Source organism: Sturnira hondurensis, unplaced genomic scaffold (genome assembly GCF_014824575.4).
Source record: "Sturnira hondurensis isolate 20B ecotype Veracruz unplaced genomic scaffold, ASM1482457v3 Scaffold0000648, whole genome shotgun sequence".
Lineage (NCBI taxonomy): Eukaryota > Metazoa > Chordata > Mammalia > Chiroptera > Phyllostomidae > Sturnira > Sturnira hondurensis.
This window is the reverse complement of record NW_028073279.1, coordinates 1643748-1670268: the sequence shown is the minus strand read 5'-3', so window position 1 is coordinate 1670268 and position 26521 is coordinate 1643748. Positions and strand designations below refer to the sequence as shown.

At 34.5% G+C, this 26521-nt stretch overlaps 1 protein-coding gene across 1 annotated transcript in view; it reads right to left on the bottom strand.

The window, feature by feature from the left end:
* The window catches only part of LRRIQ3 (leucine rich repeats and IQ motif containing 3), a 117902-nt gene that overhangs the window by 21107 nt on the left and 70274 nt on the right, over nt 1-26521 (bottom strand). The window contains exon 6 of the mRNA XM_037042432.1: nt 15565-15685. Within this exon, the coding sequence (XP_036898327.1) occupies nt 15565-15685 (121 nt within the window). The remainder of the gene's footprint in view (nt 1-15564; nt 15686-26521) is intronic.

Below are 26521 nucleotides of genomic sequence, written 5' to 3'. Positions count from 1 at the left end.
GCTATCTGGACAAATAGGTAGCCATCCCACATACATAATCTATTCTCTGCCCCAAGTTATCATTTTCTTTTTCTAATTTTTAAAAATTTATTCATTGTTGGATAGATATAGAGAGAGAAATATCAATTGGTGGCTCCACTTATTTATGAATTCATTGGTTGATTCTTCTGTGTGCCCTGAAACACAGAACGAACCTGCCCCCTCGGTGCATCCGGATGATGGTCTAACCAACTGAGCCACCTGGCCAGGACCTGAGTTGTCACTTTCAGCTAAGAGGTTTGGATCTTTGTCTCAACATGTTACTAAATTTGTTTTATATTTGGGACTATATGAAACATGACTTACTATTTGGGACTACAGAAGCAGACAATTTTCCAAAGACGCAACACCATACATTTCTGAACTCTCCATTCTCCCTCATTTTGCTTTGAAACCCAGCGACTTTGTGGAGCTCTTTTTGGGGTTGGGTTACTTGACAAACACAGTCCCAGTACAATCAATACCCCCTTTTTTAACTGGCTACAGCCACGCTTGAATTGCCATTATTCCAGTCTCTGACATCAATTTTCTCATATGATCACTAAGCTGATACCATAGTTAAGGTTTGGGTTATGGTAGCAATTTCCATATTTAGAACACAATTAATTCTAATTTCTATCACAAACAAATCCTTAAATTTCAGTAGCTGAGCACAGTAAGGGTTCGTCTCTTCCTCATCTAAGAACCAGTGTGTGTTAGTCGGACCTTGCAGATGGGCTAATGGAACGCATGCCTTCCAAGATCCACACAGCAGGGGAGAGAACGATGATCTTAATTTTTTCCACACAGAAGTGATATTTCACTTTTGCTCACAGTCAAGTGGACATAAATAATCATATAATTCCTACATAACTTCATGGGAAGCTGAGCAATACAATATATGACATTGTTGCTTAGCATCAGAAAATAAATCCAAATGTATCTGACTCAAAAGCCTATTTTTTCCATCAGGTTATACTTACTTTACTGTGATATAATCTTCTTCTTCTTTTTATTTTTGGTAGTAAAAATATTAAAAAATATTTAAAACTAATTAGAACAATTTTTCAGACATAAAAATATATTTTTGTTTGCTTTTAATTTTAAATGTAGCAACAATGATTTCTAGTTTAATGTGCATGAATATGCTCTAATTGCTCATCTGAAGTAATTTAGTTGATATTATTTTATATTCTGGACTAAAATTCTGTTATTCTAGCAAACAGTTTAGGAGAAAAGAAAAACACTATTAAAATCGCCTAAAGCACAAATGAAGTAAAAATCAGCAAGATATGATAAATGAGACGAACTTGAAAGAAAAATGTTGGAGGCAGAAAATATAATGTGTTCCAATGGAAACCATAAAATATCCTTTAGAGTTTTCATTTCAGAATCATATGTGGCTTTGGAGCAAGACAAAGTATGTAATGAAAGCAAAAGAGAAGATTGTATAAATCTGATCACAGACACTTTGATATAATAACCCCCAAATAATAAACCCTTTGACCTTACATTCTGAATAGGAAATGGTGGGTTTTGTCCTCAGAAATGCGTTTTATATTACGGGTGGTATTTTTTGTAAAGGATTTGAATTCACTTCTTCACAACTAGGTCTGAAACAGAAATTCTGCTCTGCTCTAACTGCAGAGGGCTGGCCCGTCATTCACCTACACTCACTGTAGAGGGTTAAAAAAACTTAACATAACACACACTTTGAGGGTTATAATGTCTGCCTGCTATGACATGTCCTTTCAGTATGAATCAAGGTATGTACATGTTTAATATCTAACACTGAAAAAAGTCTCCCGAAGTATAAAATAAAATAGGCATTCATGAAGAATCACATATCTTTAAAACATCTCACCTGCAGTGATACATCATTTTCAAAAAGAAAAAATTAAGAGATTTGATTAAGTAATATAAAATAAAAACTAGAAGGGGTAACAGGTCTAACTTAAGTTAAAGAAGGTAAGTACACTTATTTGTTACAAGCTAATAATTAGTAAAACGGGCATTTTGGATAATATTTGTAACAAAAGCAATCAACTGTCAAGCTGTCATGTATAATTTGGTAACATAAATGGGACAATATAATACCTATCCTCATTCACAAGTTCCAGGCAGGGCTTTTCAACTTCATCTTACAGAAGTTCCACTGAAACATATCATAAAATCCTTACCACTAATCCTTACCACTAATATCCTCGCTCCACAGGGGAAGATTTTTATATGCCTATTTACTGTTAGACTTGAGTGTCTAGAGTTGCTAAAATTATATATGTAGTCATAACCTAAAATGTAGTAAAAAACTCAGTATAATAAAATAATCTCTAAATTTCAAAACCTCCTGGAGGGTTGGGAGGAAGGAGTTAAAGTGTCTGGACCATGATCTGTTCCTGCGGTTTAGAAGGTGGATGCCCAGGGGAAAAGGGAAAAAGGCAGGTGCTCTAATCGAATCCCATGTCAGCTAGAACTCCTAAAAGATAGACAAATGGTAGTTTCTAGAAGAAAGAGACCTTATCTTCTGAATGCCTTTAGCAGGCTGGTACGTGGCTAGAGGATTGATTGTTTATACTAAATAAACACTCTCTGGAAAATATCATACAAACTATGCAACTCTCTAAAATATTAAACAGAAATGTTTCATATAAGGCAAATCTGTCTCTGTGTGAGGTTAGCCCCTAGACCTCATTAGAGATTTCATTTATTTTGCTAGGCCATACATAGATGCATGTTCTTCAAGGGAAGAAATAACCTGGAGAGCCCATCTTAATGTTCCAGGTCCCTCCCTGCTTCCTCCGAGCCTCTTGATTATTTGTATCTTTTAAATTATTGGTACGGTTTGATACCAGGACAAGATCTCAGATTTACGTAAGTCTAATTTGACAATCCATTCACGTTAAGTTGGCCTACAGATGACAGAAATTAACGATGGTACATAACATGTAATTATACATCATTCAAACTGGGTCATGTTCAAGATCATTCAGGACTGAGAGGCTCTGTTTTTAATCATTACACCTGGACAACAGGCATCAATTGAGACTTTCCAGGGCAAAACTGAGGCATATAGTCATGGTAGAAAGAGTGAAGGGTCCTTCATTTGCTAGTGTATTTATTTATTTTATAACTATTTTTAAAGTTTTGCCAACTTGAAATGTCCTTGTGAGAAAGGGAATGGGGGAGATATGGTCCCATGTGGGGACTGAAATATTCAGCAACATATGAATTATAAATTATTCTGGCTGAAATTGTAGTAGCAATATAAGAATCAGAAAAACATATCTGGCATAAGTAAATATTATTTCTAAATAAACATTAGAAAAGCACACACTACTGTTGTGGAGAGTTTTCTTATTCACATTACATTTATCTGCATAAATACTAGTATTTAAGGAACATCTTAAAGTTGGAATTTTAATAACAGGTGATAAGAACAGCACTTGGACTAATTTACGTTCTATCAGAATCACCAAACATTTCATGGGACTCAAAGGAATCTTATACAACTCCCAATGCTTAAGGGGTTGCCCAAACTATGAAGACATAAAAACACACAAAATGTGTAACAGATGCTATCAGAACTACTACCTACTCGAGCAGACTTTTTCTGGAGACTTTAGAGCTAGCATAAAAACTACGAGTAAGCTAAATGATAAGATTACTGTTTTTACCAACTAACTCAAGGAAGAAGAAAAGAGCTTCAAGTGGACCCATGAATCCCTGGAAATTACAAATAAAATGAATGTGTGTTCATATGTGCATCTTTGAGAACAAAGGTTATTTTTTTTAATTACATGCTTATATTTCATTATATTTGTACTTGTAAACAAAAAAGATTAAGAATCAGGGTTAAAGAAAACTAATGTCTGGAGAACAGGTTCACCCGCCACAACTCATATTGTGAGGCAACAGTTGCTCACATTCATGCTCTGCCTGATGAGGCCGTTTCTGGCCTGGTGGAAGGTAAGTGCCTATCACCAGACTGTACCGCTGTGAAAAATATTAACCTGCAGCCATTCACGCAAACTTCCTTTACCTTAAAGGAAAGAAGGGATAATTGCCTAATGGCCTTTACCAAACTCTCTCTTCCCTACTTTAATAACCTATATATTATAAGCTTTCTAGTATTTAGGATTAAATTTGGGTATAATGTTTTGATTATTCAAACATTCTGATCATAATGTATTTTAATACATCTAAAATAATAATCAGTTTTCAAATTGTAAATATGAGAAAATATAACACTAAAATATCTTTGAATCATAATTTAAGAATTCTGTAACTCAGAACATTGATTTCTTTCTCTCAGTGCCTTGAGTTTACTATGAACATGAATATTGTAGATTATAAAAATCCTCAAAGTAAATAATTTGGTAATATCTTCACTACTTTATTCCCATTCACTCTTACCCTTCACCAACACAATTCTTGTCTCTGCCACGTTGCAAAAGTTGCTCTATGTTAAGGTCACCATTGACTCTCCATGTTCCAAATTCAATAAATACTGTTTTGTTCTCCGATACCCAGACTGTTCGGCTAGTATTCAACACAGTGGAACAGTATATTCTTTTTGATTAAATTATTTGTATCAAATGATTATATGCGTATATTTTAGGTAGTCAAACACAATAAGACAAAATTTAAGAGTTCTAATAACTAAAAAAATAAGATAAATACTATATATTGTTCAGAAATGGTACTTATTTTAAGCATAAAACTTGATACAGAAATTCATATTTATAGAAATAAACTTTAGCTTATTAAAAATGCATTTCATTTAATAATATGTATATGAAACATATATAATACACATGTATGTGTATGTTCCCTTCTATACTATGGTATTTTCCTTATCATTATTATATAACATTTTTAAAAGTAATATTTTTATTACCAGGCTCATGTGAGCCTCCCCCAAGCCACACAGTGTAACTCAATGTGCCATACAAATTTATCATTTTCAACATGTACCATGATCTAACATTTAAGAAAGTTTGAGAAATAATACTCTACAAGCTTGAAGAACATCTATTCACTACTGTCTTAGGTGAACATCGTGACTATAAAACCTCAGTGAAAAAATTGATGAATTAAAAAATGGAACACATCATTAGATAAACAGGGTACACAAATATTTTATTTCACCCTTGTTGACTCTATAGCATGAAAGTAATTTTAAAAAGAGGGGAGAATTACTACCTATTTCCTCATTTGTTGCAATGCAACTTCTCTCTCTCAGATAAAGGTTGACCCCACTTATAAGACTGATTCAAGATTACTTAATATTTTTTCTGGGCACAGTATACTGTCAGATGTTATAGAAGAGAGAGGTAAAACCCAGTTGTCATTTTCAAGGTATTCCTTTGCCAAAAACAACCATAACAAAAGGTACAAACCGTGTGTGGTGGGATGCATCAGACTAAGGCACTGATTGTGATTATAAGGGAGATCAGAAGCTTAGTAGAGAAAACAAATATAATTACACTATTACAGAATAAGTGTGTAGTAACAGGCAGAAAAAGATGCACTTTCAGGTGGAAGAAAACATGTAAGCACAGTCACAGTGCTATATTCCTGGAATCATGAATAGCACAGTATAACTAGAACAGGACATTTGTAAAGAAGAAGAAATATTGAGTTCCTCACAGATAGGTAGCAATTCCTTGTTCCCCTCCCTTAAACACATCCTTCATGCAATGCTACAGAGTTAACAAGGAAAATAACCCTAAACTAGATTATGTAAAAACTGGAAAGCCACACCAAAATGTTTATTCTATAGGAAATAATCAGTTTTTAAAGCTTGAAGTAAGAAAATCACATAACCATATACATGTTTTTGAAATAATATATTGATAGCAAGAAGATCAGTTGGTAGTCTTTTTTAATAATTTAGGCAAGAAAAAAATTAGGACACAAATATGGCCTATGAATGGAGGACTAAAATCTAGGTAGGTAGAGCCTTCTTTTATAAGGTTTTGAAAAGTAACTGATCTGATATATTGGTAAGATATATCATGTAGAAATGTGTTATTTGTGGAACATGGTGACATCTGTCAGAAAGCGCATTCCTTCTCTCCTTAAACTTCATGTGAATTGGCCAGACCAGGTCCTGGCATTGGGGCTTTCCCAGTTCACATCATCCAACAGCGTCTAATGCCCCAGGGAATACAGTCTCACGGGCTACAGTAAAGCTGTTTTGAGAGAAAGATAACAATCTGGACAATAGAGCCTCCTGAAACAAAATTAGAATAAGAATTTTAGATACCTTAAAAGTACTAAAAAGAAAGGGAGAGGTAAAATGAAAGAAAATGTAGTAATATAAGTACATAAATGAAAATCTTCTGTAAGTAGATGATACAAATAATAAAATGGATGCTGCTAAAATGCAATTCACTAGTTTAAATATTATATTGCCAAATTCTCCCAAAAGAAGTTGGGGAAGGATTAAGAGATACAAAAAATATTGAAAGAAATGGGAGACAAAAGTAAAAGTACTCAGGTAAAACTGGTGTCCCAGAAGAAGAGAAAAATAAGAAATCAATCTAGGAGGTGGTCCAAATGACTTTGAAGGTAATGCTGATTAAATAGCTTGCTAAGATTTGCTGTTTAATTTTTTTTAAGCCAGAAGAAATAAACAGAAAAGTACAGACATAATGACAAAATTTAAACCCAGATAGTAAGATTGAGTCCTAGACAAGAAAGAGGACATTAGCCAGACAATTGGCCATAATGAATACGGTTCAGAGATAAGTTAATGGTATTGTATCAATGTTAACTTCCTGGTTTTTATAATTTTAATATAAGATTATATGATTATGTATAAGATAATAGCACTTGAGGAATGGGTGAAGAATACTCGGAAATAATGTGTAATGTTTGTACCTTTTTATAATTTGACATTATTTCAAAATAAAAAGTCAAAATGAAGGGGGAAATATAGATATTGATTATGAAAAAACAAGAAAGAAGAAAACAGAAACAGAAAAAGTAGAAGCAGAAAAAAAGTAGCAGGCAGAAACAAGCCTTACTCTTTCAATGAATATAATACACACAGATGGGCTAAATAAGTTGACCCAGCTATTTGCTATTTCATGATACACATATAAAACAAACGTCAAAAGTAAAAGGACAGAAAAATATATTAGGAAAACTTTAACTAAAATATAGCTGGTGCGGCTATACTAACATCAGGCAAAAGAGAGTACAAGAAAAAACATTATTATGAAGAAAGAAAATAAACAATGATAAAGGTTCAAGTTGCCAAAAATGTTAACAATTACAATCGCATAGATCCTTAATAAAACCTTTCGAGATATAATAAACAAAATTTGATAAAATTACAATCCACAATTATGGCACAATATTTCAATATATCTCATTCCTTGGTTAACTAGACCAAAAAACAAGGAAATAGAATATTTGAATAACAATGAAAACTTTGATCAAGTGAACTTGGCCTTTATCATAGCTATTTTAGCAAGCACCAAGATATAAGTAGATGCCAGGACTCAAAAAGGATTCTCCTTATGATTACATGAAAGTTAAAAGAAGCCACTTCTTAAGAGATTGCTGTAACCTTGTTCCCACTCAGTACTCCTGATTGGGAGTACTCAGCATTGCTGATCTTTCCATTGAGGGAAGTAAGTTAGTATTCCAGAAAGGGTCTGCAGCTCAAACTCAACACTATTACTTAATATTAAAAAAAAAAATGGTAGAAGGAAGAACCTACCAAACTTCCTGATCTTCCAAACTAAGATTTGTTGAGCCCATATTTGAGTATGGTCAGAGAAAAAAATAATGCCAATTATTCTGAGGGGGAAAACTTTATATTAAAGGAAGAAGAAACACTGCTAAGAAGAAAAGGTATTTCTCATGCTATAAGACTTTGAGTATGGGCTGACATGTACAATTTGGTAAAATGGATTAAAATAATCTTAAATAGAAATATATAATACCTACATTTAAAAAGTAACAGAAAATGTTACTTCATAACATAAAAGTACTTTTTAACAATGAATTAATAAAACTCATGCCAAAAATAATAATGTGTTCAAGTAACATTAGTACAATTTCTGGCTGCTTTTAAAATTAGCCATTTTTAAGTAAATATAAGGTAATTTGCTCTTGGTTAAATGGAAGAAATAAGAAGAAAATGTTATTTTTACTGTAATTCTTCTAATGATTTTAGATAAGACACTTTTAAACTTCTATAGCTTTTTAAACTCAGAAATATTAAAAAAATAGGTGAGAAATAATATAATTTTATATAAAATGGGTGATTGCACAATATCTAAAACAATACAAGGACTCACAGAGATGTGTTAGATTTAATAGATTTGGAGGATTTAATCTAATGCAACCAGAATCCCATTCATATGATTAAATTATCATATAGTGATACATTTATAGCCCTCAGAAGGCATCATAGTTAAATACAATGGGCCCTAGACTTTGAATGAGGAAACAAAACCTGGGAATAGTACCAGCTCTAGCACTTCTGGATTATGTGACTTTGGATAAATCAGGACTCTTCAGGATTTGTGAGTGCTGTCCTCCAGGGATGCAGACACACCTTGCCTAGAATAGGGTAAGTATCCCCAAATTCCCTACTCCCTCCTTCTCTCCTTCCTTTCTGCCCCCCGCCCACTATTTAATATAAAATGTGGATACAAATCAGCTTAATTTAAAATATTAATATAGACTTCAGATTAGGTGGATTAAATAGTTTAAACATAGTTTTTCCCCCTCAATACCATGATTTAAAAAAGAGCCATGCAAAGACAATGAGAAAAGAAAGAATATAGCAGTGACACCAAAAACCATTTGCAAGCTAGAAAAGCCAGTGGATGAAAGGTAACTGACAATAGACAGAATGAAGTTGAAATTTAAGGTTTGATGCAGGGAAGCCAAAAAGAAGAAAGCTGATTCACAATGCAGAACACTAAAAAGGTGGGGAATTAGAAGCATGGGTTAAAGAGTTATTTGAAAAACATAATTTGATCAATAGATCCTTTGGCTACCACACATAACCACCATGCCCTGACAGGAGACTAAAGACCCTCTGGAGAAGTTAAACCAAAGAGGTCCTTTGGGAATATACACAAAGAATCCCAAAACACCAATTCAGAAGAATTTATTCAGCCACATGTTCAAAGCAGCACGCTATACAATAGACAAGATTTGGAAACAGCTTAAGTGCCCATCAGTATATGAGTGGATAAAAAAAAAACAACAAACCTGCAGTACATCTCTGCAATGGAATACTACGCAGCAGAAAGAAAGAAAGGAACTCCTACCTTTTGTGACAGTGTGGATGGAAGTGTAGACTATTATGCTAAGTGAAATAAGCCACGCAGTGAAAGATAAATACCAAATGATCTCACTTATAAGAGGAATCTAAGGAGCAAAATAGAATCGGAGGCATAGAATCATGGAACAGACTGGCAGCTGTGAGAGGGGAGGGAGGAGGTAGGAACTGGCTGAAAGAAGGTAAAGGGATTAGAACATGTCCAATATTCCTTCATTGAAGGGCTATAGAACAAGATGTCCTATATTAGAACATATATGAAGGATCCATGGGCATGGACAATGGTGAAGGGACTTATTATGGAAGTGGGGAGCAGGTTGAATGAGGGGTATTAAGAGGGAAAATGTGGAACAACTTTAATAGCATAAACAATAAATATAATATAAAACAAAAAGCAAACCAGACACAGACTTTTAAAAAAAGAAAGAGAGCCCTGGATGCTGTGGCTCAGTGAACTAAGTGCTAACCTGAGAACGAAATTCTCAGTCAGGACACATGCCTGGCTTGTAAGCCATGCCCCCAGTAGGGGGCGCTCAAAAGGCAACCAGATATTGATGCTTCTCCCCATCTTTTCTCCTCTCTCTAAAAATAAATAATCTTAAAAAAACATTAAAAAAGAAAAGAAAAAGAAACAGATTCTTGACTCAGAAATATCAGGTGCAGCTAAGAATGAAGGATGATGTATATACCTGAGTGTAAACCAGGAGATAAAATGAAAGTACTAGACCAAATTTTGCTAAGAACACTTACAGTAACTCATATATCACAGACAAATTATTGGAAGAGTCTTCTTAAGAAACCCTGCATTATAGATCCATGAATTAACAGTACAAACTCCACATTATTATTTACATTAAAGGTATAAATCAATTAACACCCAACCATGTATATAATCAAAGTTTCCAAGTAGCATTTCAGAATACTATTCATAATTATAAGTGAAAAACAAGAATTGGCAGCATAATTCAAAAAACTTCTTCTAAGAATAAAGTAAATTGGGGGAATAGGGAATACAGCATGTAGAAGAACCACCCACAAAAAAGATTGATCAAATCTATAAGGTATTGATACCCTCAGAGATGTAGATAAGGTATAGCATCTATGAACCAAAAGCAGCTATGTCTAAGTATGTATTTTAGAAATTGGATTATATAACTTAAAAACATACACATAGAAAATAAAACTGAGTATATTTCCCCCCAAAATACAACAAATATAAAAGGATAAGGATATATAAGTAATAAAAAGAAGATCAGTTTAGGAGGTCTATCTGAATAATAGGAGTTCTAGAAAGATGATGAAATAACCAAATTGAAAAATTCCCTTAGGGCTTCAATGGGAAACATGAATAAAAAAATAAGCAAAATTAAAGGCAGGTTCTTTGAAATAATAAGAGTCTGAAGAATAAAAAGAAAAGAGAATGAGGAAAATCAAACAGAGACTAAGGAACTTACATCAAATAGGCAGATATATGCATTATGGGAGTTCTAAAAGGAGAAGAGCAAAAGGAGTAGAAGGTTATTTAAAGAAATAATAAACCAACTTCCCAAACCTGAGGAAACAAATCAAAAAAGCTCTATAAACTCCAAGTAGGATAAACAAAATGAGACTCACACTAAAAGGCATAAAGAAACTAAAAAAAGAAAAAGAAAGAAAGAACAAGGAGAATCTTTTCTTAATTGTATTACTTATGCTATTACAGAATTTCCCCCTTGTGGCATACCCCTTCCACCTGGTACACCCCTTCTCTCCAGCAATCCCCCCTTAGTTTATGTCCACTGGTTGTGCATATAAGTTCTTCGGCTCTTCCATTTCCTATACTATTCTGAACATCCTCCTGTCTATTTTGTACCAACCAATTATGTTTCTTAATCCCTGTACATTTTCCCCCATTCTCCCCCTCACCCCTTCCAGATAACCCTCCAAATGCTCTCTATATCCATGATTCTGTTCCTGTTCTGGTTGTTTGCTTAGCTTTGGGGGTTCTTTTAGGTTCAGTTGTGAGTTTTTCATTTTCACGTTCATAGTTTTGATCTTTTTCTTAAATAAGTCCCTGTAACTTTTCGTGTAAAAATGGCTTGGTGATGATGAACTCCTTTAGCTTTACCTTGTCTGCAAAGCACTTACCATATTTTTTGGATTACAAGACGCACATTTCCCCCCCAAATTTGGGAGGAATAATGATTGTTAATGCTGCTGTTGAGTTCTGTTTACATTTATATTGGTAAAATATTATGTTATTTATGTTATTAAATATTTTACCACATTATTTGCTCCAAAATATTTTCCCTATTTTCCTCCTCTAAAACCTAGATGTGTCTTATGGTCTGAAAAATACACTATCTTCCCTTTAATTCTAAATGATAACTTCGCCAGATATTGTAAACTAGGTTGTAGGTCCTTGACTTTCAATACCTCTTGTCAGTCTCTTTTTGCCTGCATAGTTTCTGTTGAGAAATCAGCTGACAGTCTTATGGGAACTCCTTTTGGGTAAGGTTTAAGATTTTCTATCTTTAACCTTTGGCATTTTAATTATGACATATCTTGGTGTGGTCCTCTTTGGGTCCAACTTGTTTGGGACTCTCTTGTTTGGGCCTCCTGGACTTGCATATCTATTTTGTTCACCAAATTAGGGAAGTTTTCTTTCATTATTTTTTCAAAAAAATTTTAATTTCCTGTTCTTCTCCTCTTCTCTGGAATCCCTATGATTCAGATTTGGCACTTTCGGAGATGTCCAAAACTCTGATGTTCTCCTCATTTTTATGAATTCTTGTTTCTTCTTTTTGTTCTGGATAACTGTTTATTCCTTCCTTCTGTTCCAAATGGTTGATATGAATCCCAGCTTCTTTCCCTTCACATTTGGTTGCCTGTGAATTTTTCTTTATTTTACCTAGTATAACCTTCATTTTTTCCCTTATATTCTTGCCATATTCAATGAGTTCTTTGAGCATCCTGATCATTAGTGTTCTTAATTCTGCACCTGATAGTCTGGCTATCTCTGTTTCATTTAGTCTCCATATTTTTTGTCTCCCCAATTTGGTAGCATCCCTGTGTTTGTTTCTGTATATTAGAAAGAGCTGCCTTGCCTATCTTTAAGTTGAATGGAGGGAGGCCTTAGGTATTTGCCAGAGCAGGGCAACCCACTTCACTGCTTTGTGGCTCTGTGTGGGGGGAGGGCTCAGAGAGAAGACAATGAAAATGCCTAGCATCCAGAGGCTTGTCTGGCACCTGCCCTGTTTCTAGACACTTCACCTACTTCTTATGTGCCACTGGCACTCTTCTAGTTGTGGCCCTGGTGGTGATTCCCAGAGTGGGTAGGTGGGTATGTTCTAAGTCCATAGGGGCCCTTTAAACTGACCCTCCTGAAATACTGGTAGTTTCTTCTGCCACCCCAACCCCTACTGGTTTTAATAGTCAGAAGTTATAAGGCTTTATCTTCCTAGTGCTGGAACCCTGGGCTGTGCAGTCTGACCTGGAGCTGGGATCTCTTAATTCCATGGTATCCCTCTCGATTTTTATTCTCCACATATGAATGTGGCCCCCCCCACCCCTATCGGCCACCACCTCTCCATGTCACACCACATCCTCAACACCCTAACTCCATGACTTTGCCCCACCTAGCTGTCTGGATATGGCTTCTTTAAATCTGTGGTTATCTGACTTCCATACAGTTCTATTTCTGGCAGTTCTGGGTGTTTTTTGTTTTGAGGTTAGTTGTAATTCTTGTGGTCATGTAAGGAGGTGAAACTTGTCTATCTATGCCTGCATCTTGAGTGGAGGACCCAAAGAGAATCTTGAAAGCCATAAGAGAAAAGTGACTTATCATATACAAGTGATTTTTGAAATGATAATTAGAAGATATATCAGTGGAAACTTTGCAGGTTGAAAGGCAGCGGGATGATGTATTTAAAGTGCTGCTATTTAAAAAAGCAACTGTCAATTGAGAATTCTATATTTGGTAAAACTATGACAGTTAATTTTATGTGGCACTTTGGTTAGGCTGTGATACACTATTCTATAGATGTTTCTGTGAAGATATATTTTCAGTAGACCTTGAGTAAGAAAGGCAAATAAGAATATTAAATAATATAATGGTCAATTCACCAAAAAACACAATAATTATGAACACACATGCACCAAACCTCAGAGGTACAAAATATATGGTATAAACCTTTACAGAACTGAAGGCAGAAACGAAACATCACTACAATAACAGTGGGAAACTTCAGTGCCTCACTTTCGATATAGGTTAAAACAACCAGAGAGAAGATCTGTAAATAAACATAGACTTCAACAGCACTATAGGGCAATTGGACCAAACAAGCATATATAAAACAGGAGGACATTTGTTTTTCTCGAGTGCACATGTAACATCATCTAGGACATGCAGTATGTTTATAAAACAAATCTGAATATATTTTAAAATACTGATATCATACCAAGTATATTTACCCATCACAAAAGAATGAATAGGGAAAACTAGAAAATTTATAAATATGTGGGAATTAAATGGCACACTCTTAAACAACCAATGGATCAAATAAGAGGTCACAATAAAAATTATAAAATGTCTGAGAAAAATCAAAATGAAAATAAAATATCCTAATACTATGGGATATAGAAAAATCAGTGCTAAGAGGCAAGTGTATGGCTATACATGATTACATTATAAAAGAAATAAGGTCTCTAACTACCCAACGTTATACCATATGGAACTATAGAAAAATTAGCCCTGGCTGGTGTACTTCAGTGGATTAATTGCAGGCCTGCGAACCAAAGGATTGCGGTTCGATACCCAGTCAGGGCACATGCCTGGGTTGCAGGCCCATTCCCAGCAGGGGTTGCACAAAAGGCAACCACACACTGATATTTCTCTCCCTCTCTCCTTCCCTTCCATTCTAAAGATAAATAAGTAAAATATTAAAAAAGAAAAAAAAGAAAACTCAACTCAAAGCTAGCAGAAGAAAGGAAAAATAAATATTAGAGGAGAGATCAAGATAGAGTTATAAAAACAACAAAGAAAATCAATGAAAACAAGATTTGGTTCTTCAAAAAAAAATAATAAGCAAGATCAACAAACTTACCTACAAAAACCAAGAGGAAAAAAAAGAGATGGTAATGCAACAATGTGAATATATTTAACATTAAACTGAAAAACTGTTAAGATGTTAAATTTTGTGTTATATAATATTTTACCATAAAAATAATACAAGATAAATACCTAGAACCAAGGAATATTTTTAGATTAAAAAGCCACAATAAATTAGATGGAAAAAAATCCACCTTAGCTAATACACAAATATCTATGAATTTTTGGACAAAAAATCACTGTGAATTTTCAGCACAGCTGTTAGAAAATGCTAACTAAAAGTTTCCAGGAAGAAGAGAAAAACTATAAACAGATATTTATATACAACAAACTAAGAATTAAATAGCAATATACATCTCAGTGGTAAGAGTGGATGCTAGAAAACAATAAAGCAATTAAAATTTTTCTGAAAGAAGTCCTACACAGTCAAATCATCAACCAAACATAAGTGTAGCATAAAGACCTGTTTAGGCTTTCAAGGTTTAAAAAAATTTACTTCTCATGTATAATTTCTCAGTAAACTAATCAGCAAAACAATGCATTGAAATAATAAAATAAAACAAGAACTAGATACAGCATCCTGGAAATAAGGGTGCTCAACAAAGCATAGAGACAAATGCTTCAGATCACAGTTGAAGAAACAATAGCCATGAAGATCAGGTTTAGATAGTGAGCAGTCCTGAAGAATTCAGTAAAATGGAAGTCTTAAGTAAAAAGAGCTTGAAAATAAAAAAATATATATAATGCACTTGGGGAGAGTAGTTGTTGAATACTATGAGATTTTCATGCAAGTTTTTCAAAAGAACTAGTATAAGGAAGCAAATGTATTCTGTGGTTCAGCTATGAATAGTGTTTACATAGTCAAAAATATTAAATCATTAAATATTAGTTAACCCCCAAATAATGATAATTCTATTGGGATAATAGAGGAAGAAGCATGTAAGCATGTGTATTAGGATGATTTATAACTTTCTGTATCTGTATATTTATAAAATGTTAAATGAGATATGGATATTTTATCTACAAATGATCAGCAAATATTTCATGGAGTCATATTTATAGTTCAAAATTAACATGCCCAATTTCAAAATAATTTACTCTTCATCAAATTCTTTTCAAATATAATTAAAAAGTTCATATAACAAACCTTTTTGAATGAGATGTCTTTGTTTTTTGCCAATATCTTTTGTTTCTAACTCATGTAAAGGAGAGGAAACCTGTTTTTTCCGTTTACTAGAATATTCTAAAGCAGCAGGAAAATGTATATTCTGTGGAAACAAAAGCAATGACACCAATGATAATCGGAGTTCTCAAAGAATCCTCACATGTATAATATACATCACCACTGATTTTCATTTTAAAACAACAAAAACCTGCGAGACAGGCCAGAGTTAGGAAAATAAAAAGACCTCCATTGTGTGTGATTTTGATAAATTGCTTTTCCTATTAAGAGTTGAGATTTACTTTGGATGATGCAAAAAGGGGGCCTTTCGGAAAGATGCCATGACTAAAGGAATAAGTGGAGGAAAGAAATAATGTATATACAGAGAAGTACTAATGTTTAGTGTTGCTCAGAAAACCTAAAGGAAGATTCAGAGTAAGAAAGGAGAGGCAAAATTATGTTACAGAACACTAAAAGGTAGGAATAGATGAAAAAAAGAGAAATTGGACTAGAAGAATCACAAGTCTTAAAAGTACAACTGGATTAGATGTGTGTGGAAGAAATAACAGATACAATATTGAAAGGAGCTTTGCAAAGAATGGGGCCACCCTCGGATGTAAACTGGACAATGTCTGTAATGTGGTTGGAAATGTTTTAATAACTAATGCTGAGTTACTCTTTTTGTCTTCACAGTTCATCCAGGAGTGATTCAGAGGATCCACCGGGTCATCAGGAAGCCAGTTCTTTCAAAATTTGTCATCTCTATCTTACTGCATCTACATGACTGCTCTACTCAACGCTGACAATGAGTCAAGATAGCTTCTAGAACTCCAAACACAACATGTGCATCTCAGTCAGCAACTTGGGGGAAAGGGTGAAATGGTAAAAGGCAGGCCATGAGATCTTGAGAAACTCCTAGAGGTCCTTCCAAACAACTTTGGTTTGCATCTCATTGGCCACTCATAGCTACAAAGGAAAGGATAAGAAATACGACCTTTTTTTCTAGGTACTTTGCTGTCTGGAGTAAAACTGGGGATCTCTTCCCCCAAAAGAAGAAAAAGACAAATATTGGTAGGCAAGCAACTACAGTCTGCCACAGAAAAAATATGAGAATCTTTTGTGAGGATATACACTTGTATTCTGAAAAATCTTCCCAAAACATCATGCTTTTCTTGACAGGAACCATTGGTCTTAATTCTGAAGATTCAAAATGTATTGTCTTCAGATAGATCTCCTTTCTGAATGTTTGTTTTTGTATATTTATTTCTGGAAAACATGTAGAGGACTCATCATTTGCCACTGTGTTAAAGCTCTGTAGAGATACTCACTTATGTAATACAGTAACAACTGTGAGCTATGCTCGTGCCCCTGAAAAATGTCGCAGACACTGTATACTCAAGACAATATCTTTCCTTCAAATTTATTACTGCTTACTTCTAATTTTTCTGACCAGCACCATTTTCATCCATTGAGAGGAAGTTCACATCACCTCTCTAATATGTGATAGCTGGCAGAATTTTGAAACAGGGAACTCATTGTCACATTTCCCCTACCTTGACTTGTCCACTTACACAAACACCCTTTACTCTGTAGTTTAGCGGAGACACTCGAATATGTGTCTTGGCCCCATCTTTAAACTCTTCTGCCCAAATTTGTACACCATATAATAAAGATATATTTAATTAAATATCCTTAGGTTTCTTTTTATCTTTTCATTTTTCTATGTAATGTCTCTAATTTATTTATTGAAAATGATTTGTCTCTATGCAGACTTTTTGAATGCTCATAACAGGTACTAACTTATAGTCTTGGAGTAAACTTCAGTTTTTGTTCTTCACTAAAAAATTCTTTACTGATCTTATACAACACAATTTCCTGGGATAATATTTTTTCAGTATTTACATGAAAAAATATACTTTTTGTTAGAAAAATGAATAAATAGGTATTTTTGAGCTTAGATATTCTTAGAGTTAGAAATTTTTCTTATGGTTGCCAAGAATAATTTTAATATGATACAGTATCAACACATTATCAAAATATGACTAAATAATGTTACTTCTACTTTAATGTGGGTTTAATTCCTTAATACAAATTAAACAAAATATTATTAAAATGTAGACAACTGCTTTGCAACCAAATCTGTAACAGTCAATTTCAAATGCTTTTTCAACCTCAAATTTGACCATCAACCTCTCCAAATTACATCATCTTAACTTTTTATGCCATCACCTTGTATCTTTTTACTTCTAGAATTTTTCTGTATTTTAGTAATCTTTTTGTCTCTCCCTCCTAACAATGTAACTTATCATATATTAAAAATCACCTCAAATTCTATTTCAACCATAGAAATGGCTCTTTTCTTTTTCTAGATCTCACACTTATAACCAACACATGAGAAAATAATAAAAGTAGAATATAAGGATATGTTCAACAATTCCATTTCTACTAGTACTTATTCCTTTACCTTCCTTTAATAGAATAAAACATTAAAGTTAAAAGTATATATCTGTCTGTCAAACCTGAGTATCTACTCTCCACCGTATTGTTATTTACAGAATCATAAGATTTAGAAGTCCCCTAGTTAAATAAATAACTACTTTCAGCAAAAGGTTTTTTTTAGCCCTCCCACTTATCCTTCTTCATATGTCCATATAGCATCCTCTGTCACCACTTGAAATCATTTTCCCTTCCTTGGCTTTATAAAAGAAGAATTCATAACAAAGGGGGCATAAGTGACAGCAAAACAAATTTACAGGGCGAGTCTAAAGCCTGGAATGGACTGAGCTTGGCAACACAAGTTGCCAAGATACAGAAAATGGGCTTTTCTTTCATATGCACTGCACGCGTACTCCACTCACTGATTGAACTTTGAAGTAACAGAGAAAAAACAGTTATCAGAAGCCTTGGAAAAATAAAATAAATACCTTGTTTTTAATAACAGAAAGTATATTCTATGAACTGGATTACCTCAAGCAATGGTATTCAACAATTTAAGAAAATATTTTAAGGATGTTTTGTAGCACTGAGAAAAGGGATAATCAACAAGGACCAGTATAAATTGACAACAAACTAATAATTTCAATTTTAACAGAGTCAAAGTTAATTCTGGTAAAAATCACCTTTATATGAGAAGCCTTCATGTCAGCAATATTTAATCAATGGTTTCCCTACTCGTAAAAAGGCAGTACGACCAGGTGGAGTTCAGAGATGTGGATTCATCACATGAAAAAGAGTTACGGCTGATCAAACGATGCCAACCTGAAGGGAGACCGCTGATGCCATGATATCTCTCCTTATCAANTTGACAACAAACTAATAATTTCAATTTTAACAGAGTCAAAGTTAATTCTGGTAAAAATCACCTTTATATGGGAAGCCTTCATGTCAGCAATATTTAATCAATGGTTTCCCTACTCGTAAAAAGGCAGTACGACCAGGTGGAGTTCAGAGATGTGGAGTCATCACATGAAAAAGAGTTACGGCTGATCAAACGATGCCAACCTGAAGGGAGACCGCTGATGCCATGATATCTCTCCTTATCAACATTTATATGAGTGATTTGAATACAAATATAAAGAAAACGCTTATCAATTTTTATATGAGGTAGTAAAAGGACAAAATCAGTTAACACACCACAAAGAAATTTAAAGTATTGTCAATAGACTGTAGCAATGAGTAAAATTCAACAGATGAACCTCCATAGGAATAAATATTGCAGTTGAAGAAAATTAATTTTATATCATTTAATTTAAAAACCCAAGTAATAAGAGATTAAAATATTTTAGTTCAGAGTAAATTAATTAACAGTTCATTGTGTGATGACCTTATACTATAGGCTATACTATAGTATTTCAGCATTTCATCTAGAATATGGGAAATTGTATAAGTTCTGAATATGGTACTTTATAGCTGAAGCACTCTGTGATGTCAAGGCAAAACATTTTCAGAAGATTATGGATAACCTGGAACATGAAAAGAAAGCAACCTACCTACTGAATTATTTTTAAAGTGAGCCCTATCTGATTAAATCCAGAACATAAAAGAGGTAACAAAGAAAAAGTTTCAGGCTCCTCACCTCCCTGAACTTCCATTTCCCTTGTCTTCTAAAAGGATACCATAGCATTTATGCAATTTCATTTGTTTGCTAGTTTGTGTTACAACTTGTTTTTTATTTTTTATTATTGTTCTATTACAGTTGTCCCAATTTTCCCGTGTTACTCCCCCCAGTTGCACCTGACCCCCATTCCCACAGTCATGGTTTTTATTATGATGATTTTAAAACAGAATCCACAAGGGCAAGGACTTTGCTTGTCTTGATTATGTGGTGCTCAGAATGATCCTTGGCATGAGCAGTTACTCAATAACTACTTGTTAAATGTTGGATGAAGAGTACCAAACAGAAGTACTAGGAGGAATAAGTGGAAGTTTAGAAATTTTGATTCAATAATAATTGGTTCAATCTAATATAAAATGAAACCCCATTTTTTGGAGAAAGTCCAACAATGAGACAGAAATTTTGTCAGAATTTTGTCAGAAATTCCTAGCTTATAATTTTAGAAGACTCTATTGAAGGTCACACCTCAACATTCCCTTCTTTTATTTTGAAATCTTAACATCCGCTATAGTTACTCCAAAGTTTTTAACTCAGCAGCTCTTTACAACCTCCCATCTCCTTCTTCTAAGCTCTTCATCATGTACATCAGTGTAGACCTTCTCAATTTTTCAGTCTCATCTACTTTACCATTCCTCAATATCCCCACCCCTGAACAAAGAACACACATATAACCCTCTTGTAGCAATAATGATGTCCCTACTCATGCACATCCCTTTATCTACCTGTTCTGTTGATACTATATTACAATAGGCCAGAAAACGAAAATGGTAAGAAAAGAGCTCTCCACTGATGCTACTGAGTGAGAAAGTTAAAGTATAAAACTCATCTATAATAGGTATGGAAGTGAGGAGAGACATCTGTATATTAATAATCTCATCCAATAATAATAAAAAATTCTGGTGCATTGAGGTCATGCTGTTTTTGGTTAAAAGTTGCTCAATACTTAGCACAGTGTGGGCAGGTGTGCCCATAAATCACCCATCATGAAATGGACAAATGCGTTGAGTCTTTAAAAAACACTCCCCGAAGTTGAACAAAGCCTCTCATGACCACACCTCCTGGAACACTGATACAGGTGGGTTCCTAGAACACTCACCTCGTGGGGGAAGCCGGTAGTACAAGGGGCCTGCCCTCCAGAAGGTAATTCCAATTTTGGGAGCCCCTCCTCATAGAAGATGAATTATACAATATGTATACCTATATTCATGTAGATACAGTATATATACACATACTCAGGTGATACATATTTATACAGGCTTAGTAAAGTGTTAGTACTGACCTCAGTAGCCAGCCTGCAAGTTCCCCAGCCGCAGTACAAATCTAAACCTGTGCACCTTCACAGTGTACTCCTCACAGCCCCCTTAACAACCTCAGTCCTACTGCTCTTATTGGAAATAAGACAATTTCATCCATGGCCCAAATGCTTTTTATTTACCTGAAGTCCAATATCCGTGTAGTTGGATAAAATAACTCAAAATGGTGGTTACTAAGAGTTCCCAAGGTGCAAACAGCCTTATGTTAGGCTGTTAGGCTCTCCGGCTATTAAAGGAGGAATTGTCTGAATCTTTGTATCTTATTAAACAAAGATTTAAATATAAAGAAATGTCTGCAGTCTACTGTCAGTTTCTCTAGGCTTCCCAGGTGAGTACTGTGAGGGAAAATCCATTCTTGGATGGGATATCTCTAAACTAACTTAACAGACCAGAGAACAGTAGTATAATTTAGTAGTTAATATTTTCTGAGATACAGCACACCTAAATTTGTTTTGAGAAAATTCAGTCCTATCAATTTCTAGATGAGTCATAAAACACAAATCTTCATCATTCAAGGCCTAGGCCAATATTGAAATACATTAAAATTTCTACTCTCTCTTACCTTGAACAAATAAAAAATTCATTCTAAGTGGTAAAGAATGGTCATTTTACTGATTGTGTTATCTTTCTTAGAAAAAGACAACTTAAAAGGCTTTGCATTAGCAGTCTTTGAAAAGCAAATTTTAGATGGTATGTTTTACTGGATACAAAAATGATAGAATTAGCTTTGTTGTATGAAGAGGTAAATAATTTCACTGAAAATTTTTATGCAAGTTTCAAATTGTTAAAATATTTGGCATGGATGCACTGCTAAGTGTATTTCTCTTTTCAATTTTACATTCATCTTATGTATGCAGCTGAAATCCCTAGTGTCCAATCAAAGACAGGTTTCATCCTGTGGTCCAGGGAATGATGTGCACAATTCCTCTTACACTGATTAGAGGTGAATACACAAATCTAGCCCACTTACTTCAGTGAAAATGGACCATAATTTTTTTATCTTGGAGAAAAATACAGTGATAAAGTTTACCTGGCTGGTGTAGCTCAGTGGATTGAGTGAAGGCCTGCGGACCAAAGAATCACCGTTCGATTCCCAGTCAGGGCACATGCCTGGGTTGCAGGCCAGTTCCCAGCAGGGAATGCATGAGAGGCAACCATACATTGATATTTCTCTCCCTCCCTTCTTCCCTTCCCCTCTAAGGATAAATAAATAAAATCTTTACAAAAAAAAAGAAAGAAAAATACAGTGATAAAGTTTAAAGATAGAAAAAATACAGTTAAACTCTTGGGGTGTACCATTAGTTAATGATCATCAGCAAACATTACATTTTGCCTTGAGGACAGTGAGTTCCAGATTTTCATTTAGGTCCTCATGAATTCCAAGAACCATGGCTCTCTACATAATAGCAAGAAATCTAAAAAACATGAATGACAGATTTTTCACATTTCAGTGAACTCAAAAGTTAAAACTAAAAATGGAAAGGTATGCTTTTTACATATTTTCTTCTACCTCTATTTTGCACTAAGATTTTTCTTTTGAAATAAGTACATGGATTTCCCATAAATATTTAGAAATTGAGAATATACACTATTTCATGCATAAAGACTTTGCATCTATTTAAAAAAGTGTGGATCTTGTATAAAACTCTAATACTGTCTCTGAAATAGTATTTTCAAGATTATATCAGCATTTCTAAGATTTTTGGGGGGGTGACTTGGTGTAGTGTATCAGAACAATTGCCCCCAAACAAGTATCCTAACTTAATCGTAGCAAAAAGAAACATGAAATTAAAAGTTAAGGCTATCCAGGAAAACATTTTTATTTGCTTAACAATCCAGTAAATATCTACTATTCATCAATTGACCCATGTCATTTATTTATACATCATCAGACTACAGCATTTCTGAAGTAATGAATTTTATTATAAAAACCACGGTATGTGGTAAACCCTTACTTCCTCTATTTTTTGTGTTCTGAGTTCTAGTGTAACAGTCCTGGAAGGAAAATCATTCTACTCCATAGTTCCTAACTCTGTAAGATCCTTTTGCATTCTATATTATATTTTTGGTTTGCATCTTATTTTTAATCTGTGTTCTTTCAATGAATACCCTAGTTCCTCTCACCTCTCATATAAACATATCAACAACTGGCAGGATTCTGTTAGCTACTCTTTTCATAGTATCACAGTAGGTTAATATTTTCAGAAAATAAATCCATGAGCTATAAATTATAATGCAAAACAATCGAAGTGGAATACTTATTTGATAAGAAATAAATAGTATTTCATATCAATAAATATTTGTTGAGTGCCTCCTATGTGCCTTTTCACTGTGCTGGGTAATGGGTGCTAAAGCAAATAAAATTCAACCTGCAGAAAGTGGCTTGTATTCCTACAGTAAAAAGCATTCACATAAAACAGCCACCTTCCAAGGAAGTGGGACATAAATAAATGTTAATAAAAACAGATACCAGAAAACAGTTAGTAGTAATATTCCAATTAACTGGATAAATTATTTCCCCTAATATTAAAAAAGAACAAGTGTTTGTTCTTAGTTTCATCATGGATTTTATGCTTTTATTTTATGCTTCAAATTAAAGCAAAGAGGCAAACAGATAACAAGGTGTAAATCTGGAACTAATCTCATTCGTAAACAAAAGAATGCAAAAGATCAGATTCCAAAAAGGAGGTTTTGGCCTTGGCACACAAAACTTAATTTGAGGTCAATGAACAAAGGCATTTCAGTGCCTACTGTGAGATGGAGATTGTTTGATGTCATGATTGTAGAAAACAGGTAATACACTGGAATGGAGACAGACTGGAGGGAGGACACATAGTAGTACCTTTGCACTATATTAGCTCTCTCTATGAAAAGGTAGATGCGATGCTCTCAAATAATAGGCTCATTGGTTCATAGCAGCCAAGATCAAATATAGTTATTTTTATTGAGTTTAATTCTAACACTGGAATCTTTCACAACACACAGCAATGTTTTTCTTCTGCAGGAAAAGCTGTAAGACACAACGCTCTACTCCTGTAATCATCTTTCCTTCCCGTGGAGCTACTAAATATCCAAGGTACAAACTCTGTTCTCCTTCCAATTGTAGGACCTAAAGCAGGAGACAATAAGCCTCTCCAGGCCAATACTTAGAATTCCCTATTAATTTACCTTTGCTCATAGCCTAACACATAGTCCTGGTAATCAGGTTTTTATCTCATTCTCCCCTGTCCATCATTCTATTATGCTTTTACAATGTTTGCAGTCCTAACTTAACATCTTCCTTGGGTTATTTCCCAAGCTTCCATTCTAGCAACCTAGACTTTAGCATCAGTTTTGTTCTTAAAATAATCCTTCAGCATAGCTCCTAGGCTTTGGCACCTGATGGCAGACAACATCAACATGAACTTTCTATCTCAGCCTGGCCCAGTTTCAATGCTGATGAACTTTTCACCCATGTGTACAAATGATTGCACAAATTGTACACATGGTCAGTTGATGGTGCGAGGCACATGAACAGAGCTTACAGTACTTCTTGGATACGAAGCTACGGGCCAGACTGACTACCCTTTGCTAGTTTCTGTCACTATAACCTTTCACCTCCTGTAATGCTCCAGTCCAAATTATCTTACCCTAATACATTAGCTTCAATTAATATACCATTTCCTATAAATTGTAAGATTAAAATTCTGTCAAATTGCTACTTTGAGTGATATTTTAAAAACTGTAAGTGTTATCAGAAGGTTGAATGCAATGGGGAACATGAAGTAGGCAGATGTGAAAAGATAGATATTACAAGGGGGGACCCAAAAACACCCTGTAGTGCACACTCCTGCTAGTTGAGTTTTCTAGGAACCCATCTGTATCAGTGTACCAGCTGGTCGTGCTGTGAGAGGCTGTATTTGGCTTTAGTGAATTTTTTTCAAGATTCTTTTTTTATTTTTGGTATTTTTTTAATTTTAATTTTTATTTAATTCTTGTTCAAGTACAGTTTTCTGTCTTACATTCTCAGCCCTGCCCCCCGCAGTGCTCCCCACCTCCCTCCTATTTCTGCCTCTCACCCTTAGTTATTGTCCATGTGTCCTTTATACTTGTTCATGTAACTTCATCCCCTTTTCCCCTATGATTCTCTCCCCTCTCCCCTCTGGATCTTGTCAGCCTGTTCTGTATTTGAGTGTCATTGGTCATATTTTGCTTGTTTGTTTTGTTCTTTAGATTCTTGTTAATGGTGATATCATATGGTATTTGTCTTTCACCGCCTGGCTTATTTCACTCAGCATAATGCTTTCCAGTTCCATCCATGATGTTGCAAAGGGTAGCAGTTCCTTCTTCCTTTCTGCAGCATAGAATTCCATTGTGTAAATGTACCATAGCTTTTTGATCCAGTCATTGACCGATGGGCATCTAGGTTGCTTCCAGCACTTGGCTATTGTAAATTGTGCTGCTATGAACATCAGGGTGCATAGGTTCTTTTGGACTGGTGTTTCAGGGTTCTTAGGATACACTGCTAATAGTGGAATTGCTGGGTCAAAAGGCATGTTCATTTTTAGTTTTCTTAGAAAATTCCATACTGTTTTCCATAGTGGTTGTACCAGTCTGCAATCCCACCAACAGTGAACTAGGGTCCCCTTTTCCCCACAACCTCTCCAGCACTTGTTGTTTGTTTCTTTGTTTATGATAGCCATTCTGACTAGTGTTAAGTGGTATCTCATTGTGATTTTAATTTGCATCTCTCTGATAGCTAGTGATACTGAGCATCTTTTCATGTGTTTCTGGATCCTCTGTATGTCCTCCTTGGAGAAATGTCTGTTCAACTCCTTTCCCCATTTTTAATTGGGTTGCTCGTCTTCTTTGAGTGGAGTNTATCTGTGATATATGCCATTGGTACTTTAATAGATATTACATTGAATCTATAAATTGTTCTGGGTAGTATGGCCATTTTGAGGATGTTAATTTTTCCAATCCATTAACCCAGTATATGTTTCCATTTGTTTGTGCCTTCCTTAATTTCTTTCGTCAGTGTTGTGTAGTTTTCTGAGTGCAGGTCTTTTACCTCCTTTGTTAGGTTTATTTCTAGGTATTTTATTTTTCTTGTTGCTATATCAAATGTGACTTTTTTCCCAGTTTCTGTTTCTGAGATTTCATTGTTGGTTTACAAAAATGCCTTTAATTTCTGAATACTGACTCTGTATCCTGCTGTTTTGCCAAATTCATTTATTAGGTTGAAAAGTTTTCTGGTGGAGTCTATAGGATTTTCTATGTATACTATTGTTTCATCTGCAAACAATGACAGTTTTGTTTCCTTTTTTTCCAATTTGGATGCCTTTTATTTCCTTTTCTTGTCTGACTGCTGTGGCTATGACTTCTAATACTATGTTGAATAGAAGCGGTGAAAGTAGACAACCTTGTCTTCTGCCTGATCTTAGTGGAAAATATTTTAGTTTTTGCCCATTGAGTATGATGTTGGCTGTAGGTCTTTCTTATATGGCCTTTATTATATTGAGGAATGCTCCCTCTA